Source organism: Formica exsecta, unplaced genomic scaffold, assembly GCF_003651465.1.
Source record: "Formica exsecta isolate Colony F162 unplaced genomic scaffold, ASM365146v1 scaffold443, whole genome shotgun sequence".
Lineage (NCBI taxonomy): Eukaryota > Metazoa > Arthropoda > Insecta > Hymenoptera > Formicidae > Formica > Formica exsecta.
The window spans coordinates 487,630-496,695 of record NW_021851667.1 but is presented as its reverse complement, the minus strand read 5'-3'; the positions used below and the strand labels follow the sequence as shown (position 1 = coordinate 496,695).

The window sequence follows — 9,066 nt, the reverse complement described above, 5'->3', positions numbered from 1 at the left end:
TGTTGCGTCTTATGTAGACGGGCCTTTACAGGAAAAACGGCGGCGTGACCCCTCTCAGGTTTCTCTCTGGTACAAATAAATTATAATTCTAACCTAAAAATTTTAAAGTATAAAATTCAACATGAGCGATGATGAAAGATCTCTACTTGCAGAGGACCAAGATCGTGTAAGATATTTTATTTTTTTCTTTTTTTTTTATGTAGCTGATTTTGTCACTGCTATTTTTACTAAACATTTTTTTTTACTAAAAATGTTTACGTGCTATTTGTATATGTAGTAATAAATTTTATATTTGTTTTAGGAACAAATACGAGAGGAGTTGAAACATATGAGTTTCGAAGATTTGCAGAAATTAAAGGAAAAATTGGGAACTAAGATATATAATCAAACAATATTTGGAAACAAAAGCAAGAAAAAGACAGAATTTAAACGGGAAAATAAGAACAGGCCACGGGAAATATCTGCTAAAAAACCAGTTTCCAGATTTAGAGAATTAGTTTCGGTCAAAAAAGTTGTAGTCCGAGATCCCAGATTTGATAGTTTATGCGGTACATTTGATGAAAAAGTCTTTAAACATTCTTATGCATTTATTAATGACTTACGAAAGAATGATCTCGAAACCTTGAAAAATGAATTAAAAGAAGCTACCGATCCAAAAACTATAAAAAAGATAAAATATCTCATTCAAAGATTTGAAAATCAGCTAAGGGAAGAAAAGAAGCGAAGGGAGAAAGAAGAGAAGAAGCGAGAAGAGAAGAAGGAAGTGCAAGAATTAATTAAACGAGGAGAGAAACCTGTCTTTAAGAAAAAATGTAAGCTAACTAAATAGTCAAGGGGTTAATAGATTTATCTTGTGACTGTTTTTTTTTTTATTTTATTTGTTTTTTGCAGCTGAACAGAAAATTTTGGATTTAGTCTCTCAGTATGAAGAATTAAACGGCGGCGTGACCCCTCTCAGGTTTCTCTCTGGTACAAATAAATTATAATTCTAACCTAAAAATTTTAAAGTATAAAATTCAACATGAGCGATGATGAAAGATCTCTACTTGCAGAGGACCAAGATCGTGTAAGATATTTTATTTTTTTCTTTTTTTTTTATGTAGCTGATTTTGTCACTGCTATTTTTACTAAACATTTTTTTTTACTAAAAATGTTTACGTGCTATTTGTATATGTAGTAATAAATTTTATATTTGTTTTAGGAACAAATACGAGAGGAGTTGAAACATATGAGTTTCGAAGATTTGCAGAAATTAAAGGAAAAATTGGGAACTAAGATATATAATCAAACAATATTTGGAAACAAAAGCAAGAAAAAGACAGAATTTAAACGGGAAAATAAGAACAGGCCACGGGAAATATCTGCTAAAAAACCAGTTTCCAGATTTAGAGAATTAGTTTCGGTCAAAAAAGTTGTAGTCCGAGATCCCAGATTTGATAGTTTATGCGGTACATTTGATGAAAAAGTCTTTAAACATTCTTATGCATTTATTAATGACTTACGAAAGAATGATCTCGAAACCTTGAAAAATGAATTAAAAGAAGCTACCGATCCAAAAACTATAAAAAAGATAAAATATCTCATTCAAAGATTTGAAAATCAGCTAAGGGAAGAAAAGAAGCGAAGGGAGAAAGAAGAGAAGAAGCGAGAAGAGAAGAAGGAAGTGCAAGAATTAATTAAACGAGGAGAGAAACCTGTCTTTAAGAAAAAATGTAAGCTAACTAAATAGTCAAGGGGTTAATAGATTTATCTTGTGACTGTTTTTTTTTTATTTTATTTGTTTTTTGCAGCTGAACAGAAAATTTTGGATTTAGTCTCTCAGTATGAAGAATTGAAAAACAAAGGTAAATTGAAGAAGCATATTCAGAGATTGCGGAAGAAAAATAAGCACAAAGACAGAGCAAAATTGAGAACTTACCAGATGGAATAAAACAAATGTACATATTTTGCATATATATATGTGTATATATACACATGTATATACTATAGTTGTAAGAAAAGATAGAAAAAATGTATATATGATATAATAAAAAAAGTTTTTTTGTATTTCTAAAAAGTTCTGATTATAAGCAAAGTTAATTAATTAATTTACATATGATTGTATAATATGTCGCTTGATTGACGGTCGCCTGTTTAATTAAGTTTTCACAAAACGTTGCTCGATTTTCGGAACGGAATACTATTTTATTATAACGTAATAACTGCTTATATAATTTTAAAGTATTATTAATAGTATATTAATTTTAAAGCATTTTAATGATTTATAAAGTTTTAATAATTAGCAGCGTTAATTATTTCGTTCGCGATGATAGGGATACTGTTAGCTGTTAGGTTTTCGCAAAATGTTACATGAAAAATTGCGATATCTTTCATAATATTGTGTAGAATATAAATGTATAGAATATATTGTATAGAATATAAATATCTTCTACACATTATTTTTAAATTAAGGATATATTTATTAAGAAAATTTATTTCATTTCACATGCGCATATATATAAAAATACTTGTTCAATAATAATTTATAATCGCTGTCCGTAGTATATACTAGAACACAAAACATTACGCGCAGCTAATAAAACATTAATAAATCCATATTTCTTATTTTAACTTCACTTTTTGATCCGCAATTATGGATCTAGCACGGAATAATAAATATATAATTTTATTTAAATTTTCTGTGTATTTTAGCCATAATACGAAAACTACGAATCCGTAGTTTACGGCCGACTGACAGAGGTCTCTATAGTCTCCTGCCGATTAGAGATTGGAGTCTCTCTGATTTTTAATTCACAGCTGATCAACTGAAAACAATTGTATAAAAATTATTTTCGATTCAAGTATTTTCCGAAATTTAAATAATTTGAGAAATAAGTGATTATGGTAATTATTTAATGAATGATTGAACTTGTAAAATTATTTCTTAGTTTATCAATTATGTTGTGACAAAGCTTATATATTAATAATTTTAAAGAATATTAATTATATTGTAATTTATTAATAAATATAAACACAAAGAAACTTAACAAACTTAACATAGCAATGAATGAATCATCAGAGGTAAGTGTCATTAAATATCATGTGTATGACTCTTCTTAATAAAGTTTCGTGCATTTAAGTATATAAATTTTTTAGTTACACATTGGTCCTCCACCGATTTGGCCTGACATCAAGTTAGAACTACGGGAATATATCGAATGCCCTGAACGATTACCTATACATCAGCTGAACAGTGCTCAATGTTACTGGTCGCGTAAACCAAATGTTTGTTCGTTATTGGAGTTTGATTTGGCTCCAATCGATACTACGCTAAAGTTTGATCGCGATCCTATAACAGGCAAGATTGGCGAAATGCAAGAAATCGTCTTGCAAGGCGCAGGAGAAACAGCAAGAAATTCTATGTCTATGACTCGTGCACCTGGACCGCTTACAGATGGAGTTCGAGGTGTTCTATGATCTTATTGTTATATGTATTTCTCTTGATCAGAATTTTAACAAATATCAATCAAAACATAATCAAACACTGTATAAAATACTAAATGCAATATCCTGAATATAATACATTCTTTATAGGTAATCCTAGTAATATTCCTTTTTGGCCTGGTGGTTTTGAAGAACCTGAAGTACCTGAAAATGAATTTCTAAACGATATTGACTTTGAAAAGAATTTGAGGACATTAGCCAAAGGCTTTAGTTCGGGTGTAGAATTTAAAAGCGACAATTGCACATCGATTAATTGCACAAAGAATGAAACAGAAGTCGAAGAAATTAAAAAATCTGAAGAATTAAAAATTGACAATAATATCAATTTAATGGCTGTTATACATGAGGAGGGAAATTTACTTGGTTTATGGTCTTCAATTGAGGAGCCAAAGAAAGAGAATGTTCAAATTTCGGATAACAACATTCCATTTACAGACATTTCTATTTTGCCTGAAGAGACGAATATACCTGTCTTGAAAATATCAGAAAAACAATCAGAGTTTGCAAAGACAGAATGGGCAGAGCAATTGGATGTGTCTGCACCAATAACTAAAGCAGGAAAGACTACTGTTGCTGAATATGCCATTGCATTGAGTCAAAAGCATATGACGAGGTAGAGCTGCAAAGTCTGTGCAAACTTTTAATATTGTAATAATATTTAACTATTAATTTCCCAATTGCTATTTTTTCCCATTTTAGAGTGATTTATACATCCCCTATAAAAGCGCTATCAAATCAGAAATATCGCGAGTTTAAGAGAAAGTTTGAAAGCGTTGGATTATTAACAGGTGATTTGCAAATAAATCAAACTGCTTCATGCCTAATCATGACGACAGAGATTCTACAATCAATGTTGTATTGTGCATCTGATGTTTTACGGGATTTAGAATTTGTCATATTTGATGAAGTGCATTATATAAATAATGAAGATGTGAGAAATATTGATTATACTAATTATCCTAAAAACGATATTATTGCGATTAAACAATTTATATTACCCTATATTTACAGAGGGGTCACGTATGGGAGGAAATAGTCATTCTTTTACCACAGACAATCAATATAGTAATGTTATCTGCGACTGTACCAAATCCAATAATATTCGCAGATTGGGTCGGTCGTATCAAGAAGCGAAAAATGTACGTGATTAGCACTTTGAATAGGCCAATACCTCTTCTACATTACTTATACACTGGCACTGATGGTAAGACTAAAGATGATAAGTTTTTGGTCTTTGATGGCAACAGCCAGTTCTTATTAGATGGGTAAATCATTTCTCTTCTTACCTTTACATATATATTTGTGAGCAAAGCAAGTACATAGTATAATAATATTTTATTAATATCAATTTATAGATGGTACAAAGCGACCAATGCATCCGATAAGAAAAAGAATAAAAACCCAAAGGATTCTAGGAGAAGAATTCAGATGACTCCAAAACAAGAAGAAGTATTATGGAGAGCATTTATAAGTCATCTCCAGAAAAATGTAAATTTTTAATAGCCACACTAATTTTTCAAAAAGATTTTGCAGTTATATGCAGTATAACGCCATCCATTTTGCAGGATATGTTACCTGTTGTTGTATTTACTTTGTCAAGAAAACGTTGTGATATGAATGCTGCTACACTGAGAAATCTCGACTTAACAACCGCGAGGGAGAAACATCAAGTGCATGCATTTTTTCACTCTAATATAAAACATCTGAAAGGTAGTGATAGAGAATTACCACAAGTACTTATGATGCAAGAGCTCTTGGAGAAAGGTGTAGGTATACATCATAGTGGGATACTGCCAATTTTGAGAGAAATCGTAGAAATGTTATTCCAAAGTGGAGTTGTAAAGGTAATTCCGCAAAAACATGTCGAAAAGTGATGGGTAGTAATTAAAGAATATTTAAAAGAAAGTCTTTGTAAAATTCTTTATATCGTCTAGACTGAAAATACGTTATTATATAAAGAATTTAGAAAAAGAAATATAACAGTTGTTATTTCATCGCATTTTAGTTACTATTCGCGACAGAAACTTTTGCCATGGGAGTTAATATGCCAGCTCGCACGGTGGTATTTGATTCCATACGAAAGTACGACGGAAACAACTTTCGTATCTTACACCCGACTGAATATATACAAATGGCTGGTAGAGCTGGACGGCGAGGTCACGACACAACGGGAACAGTTATAGTGATGTGCAGGTACGACGTACCGCACTTTAACGACTTGAAACCTATGATGTGCGGCGAGCCGCAGACATTGGAGTCGAAATTCAAAGTCACGTACTCCATGCTCTTAAATTTGAGAAGGGTGAATGAATCCGTCACCGTTGAAGCGATGATGCGCAAGTCTTTCAAGGAATCACCGCTAGCATCACAGGAAGCGACGTATAACAGCGAGTTACGAAAAATCGAGCGAGAATTATCAAATCTGCCGACTTTGACTGAGATGCAGAAGAAGCTCTCTACGTTTTATCACGTGGCGGTCGATTATCTAGAGGACGTTAAATTTTTAAATCCTTATTTGTTCGAATCCAAAAAATTAGCGAAAGCTTTAACCGAAGGCAGAATCTTGCTAATATCATATGCAAATCATTACAACAAATTAGGTCTATTACTGCAAGTCATGCATTATAAAAGTTTCACCCAATACAGAGTGTTGATACTCAAGGACGCGGACGCATCCAATTCCGAGGCTGCTGAATTCAAGAATCTTCAAATATATGAAAAATGGTGTGAAATTATTAGTCTAACGAAAAAAAATATATTTGTTCCAAGCACTAATACATCGCACGAGGTCGTGACTTTATACTCATGGCATATACTGAAGATAACTAAGTGTCAGATAAAAGTCGATTGCTCTTTAGTGCAGAATGATTGGGAAAAGAGGCAAATCTCACGATTTAAGTAAGATTTAAGTAATATAACAAAACAGCAAAAATTCTTAGAATATCATATTTATCCGCTATTTCCTTTCCCTAGAAACGATCCACCGGGGCAGACGTGTCAGACGGCGGTTCAAGAATTAATTTCTCTATCATTTAATGCTGCCGCCAATGATCAAATTCTATGTCCGTATATCGAACTTTTATCGAAAAATGATTTTCAATTAAGAGTACAGCATAGAGACAAATTAAAAGCTGAACTCAACGACATGAGGTGCATGGAAATACCGAATTTCGAAGAACAGTTTAGACCTGTATTCGAACGAAATCAACTCGAAGATAAAAAACGGCAGCTCCAACTTAAACTTAGCGATGAAGGAATGGCGCTGTATCCGGATTATATGAATATGGTGGCTCTGCTCAAACATTTGAGATATATAGATAGCGATGAAAGAGGTTTGTGTATTATGGTAAAAGTATTTCTATATATGTAATAGTGTTACATGTGAATAATATTTCTTTATAGTCTTAATATATTGATTTGCAGTTGGTTTAAAAGGAAGAGTCGCGCTGCAAATGGGTAGTAACGAGTTGTTGATAACAGAGCTGATTCTCAAGAATGTGTTAACCGTTTTACAACCAGCGGAAATAGTAGCGTTGTTATCAGCACTAATCTTTCAACAACGTACAGATTCGGAACCTACACTCACACCGAATCTCGCTAATGTACATGTCGTTAATCTGTCTTTTCTTTCGAATAATTATTAATAAAGATTTAAAAAAATTACATATCGCGCGTGCGCACACGCGGGTGATTACGCATCGAGAAGTTAAAACGATGCTCCTTTTCTTTTAGGGTTGCAAGATAATGAGCGAGGTGCATGCGGAATTGGAACGTTTAGAGCAGCAATATCAATTGTCGATGATACCGTCTTTGAATTTCGGTTTGGTGGAAGTTGTCTACGAATGGGCGCAAGCTAAATCGTTCGCAGAGATCATGAAAATGACGGACGTCCAAGAAGGAATTATAGTTCGATGTATACAACAACTCGGCGAAACCTTGCGAGATGTTAAAAATGCGGCCGTGACTATAGGTGATCCGGTTTTGAAAGAAAAGATGGAGGAAGCTTCGACTGCAATCAAACGCGACATAGTTTTCGCCGCATCTTTATATACTCAAGATTAGTGAGAAGATGAAATATAAAATAATCTGACTTTTGGAGATAGAAAAATGTATTCCTTTTATAAATATAATGAACTGAATACGTACACATTTTTGAAAACGTAATCTATTTGTGAAAAATATTTTGTCCATAAACATATATATATATATAGATATACGATACTTGAAAATATTAATAACTTTTTGATAATAATTGTATAATAAAATGTAACTTTATAATCACACAATTAAGCGACATTATATTATATTTTATTATAAATGTTTGCGGATGTTCAAATACTAATAGTAAATAACTCGTAATAACTGTGCAGTTTGCCAGGATATACTTAATTTTAAACAAATTGTGTTAATTTACAATGCTTATTTGTATAAAATGCCATTACTTTACATTTCTATTAACGACATTATAATGCACGTTGATCTGGATTGTTAAGATTCCCTTGATCTTTATTCAATTCCGAAATACATGCCCATTGTCCTTCGGAATTTTCGCGCCAGAGAGAGACTTTGTTGTCTCCGCCACTAACGGCTAAGATACCGCCAGTCAACGACCAGCTGACGTTCCAGATTACATCGTCGAAGACGTTAAGAACGTTTGGCGTCCAGCTAGCGTAATCGTTAGAAGTCCATACGACCACGCGGCGATCTTGCGAGCAAGATGCCAAGGCGGCTCTAGATGGTCCAACCGCTGGTGCCCAGGCTACATCTCGAACCTGTAAGTTTGATAAAATACACATAGATCCTTATTCCAATACATTTCCATTGCAATATTAAATCATACCCAATCGCTGTGCGCTTCCAATTTATTTTCTTCTATCCATCTATCGCCTTCCTCTTTCCATATTTTCACTAAATTGTCACAGCCACCAGTGGCTAATCTCTTAATAGGACCGCTTCTTTGTTGAGTCGAGTTGGCTGAGTCAACAGCTGAATCGATTGCTGGACACCAACTAACTGCATTGCACCCAATTGTATGAGCATTTGATATTTTTTGGGTCTGCCAAGTATCTCCGGTATTTGTGAGGATAGAGATTGATCCATCCGAGCTTCCGCAAGCCAAGATTAAACCAAACTCGTGCGGCGCCCAGGCAACCGAATTGACGGACGAATCGTGACCCGTGTGTTCGTATATCTTTGTCCATTCTCCAAGCTCCTTCCAGATGATCACTTTTCTGCGCAAACATACATATGTTAAGCTGTTAGATATTTTACATTCAGCTGTTTTAATTAAATTATCGAGTTTATATCCTTAAAAAAAGAATATTTAATAATATTATTGAAAATTTATTTGACATTTTAGGAAAAAGAAATCAAGAATATCAACGTATACCTATCATAGCTGCAAGATGCTAAAAGATTGCCAAATTTGGGATGCGCCCATGCGACTTGCCACACGGGACCGATGTGTCCCTTGAGAACAGCAACTAGGCTCTGAGTGCCGTTCTTTAAATCGAATATCTTCACCGAATTGTCACTCGAGCAAGTAGCTAACCTTAAACCGTAGTAATCCATTTCGGCGTCGTG

General features: G+C 33.4%; 3 protein-coding genes across 4 annotated transcripts in view; 2 read left to right on the top strand and 1 right to left on the bottom strand.

The window, feature by feature from the left end:
- On the top strand, window positions 1–2,418 carry LOC115240624 (ribosomal RNA processing protein 36 homolog). Of its 2 annotated transcripts, none has more exons than XM_029815880.1 (3): window positions 1–166; window positions 302–812; window positions 1,791–2,418. In XM_029815880.1, the coding sequence occupies exons 1-3, from the start codon at window positions 122–124 to the stop codon at window positions 1,928–1,930; spliced, it is 696 nt and encodes a 231-aa protein (XP_029671740.1). In that variant the 5' UTR covers window positions 1–121; the 3' UTR covers window positions 1,931–2,418. The 2 variants fall into 2 exon arrangements, with proteins under 2 accessions (XP_029671740.1, XP_029671741.1); XM_029815881.1 differs by lacking the exons at window positions 1–166; window positions 302–812 and adding exons at window positions 935–1,066; window positions 1,202–1,712.
- A 316-nt stretch (window positions 2,419–2,734) lies between these two features.
- Window positions 2,735–7,643, top strand: LOC115240620 (helicase SKI2W-like). Its single transcript, XM_029815875.1, has 11 exons — window positions 2,735–3,060; window positions 3,136–3,445; window positions 3,574–4,096; window positions 4,183–4,414; window positions 4,495–4,748; window positions 4,839–4,971; window positions 5,049–5,327; window positions 5,489–6,381; window positions 6,457–6,815; window positions 6,907–7,085; window positions 7,216–7,643. The coding sequence occupies exons 1-11, from the start codon at window positions 3,043–3,045 to the stop codon at window positions 7,543–7,545; spliced, it is 3,510 nt and encodes a 1,169-aa protein (XP_029671735.1). The 5' UTR covers window positions 2,735–3,042; the 3' UTR covers window positions 7,546–7,643.
- The window catches only part of LOC115240623 (protein SEC13 homolog), a 9,318-nt gene continuing 7,891 nt past the window's right edge, over window positions 7,640–9,066 (bottom strand). The window contains exons 2-4 of the mRNA XM_029815877.1: window positions 8,873–9,054; window positions 8,324–8,714; window positions 7,640–8,255 (exon numbers count right to left, since the gene is read on the bottom strand). Of these exons, the coding sequence (XP_029671737.1) occupies window positions 7,947–8,255; window positions 8,324–8,714; window positions 8,873–9,054 (882 nt within the window). The 3' untranslated portion in view covers window positions 7,640–7,946. The remainder of the gene's footprint in view (window positions 8,256–8,323; window positions 8,715–8,872; window positions 9,055–9,066) is intronic.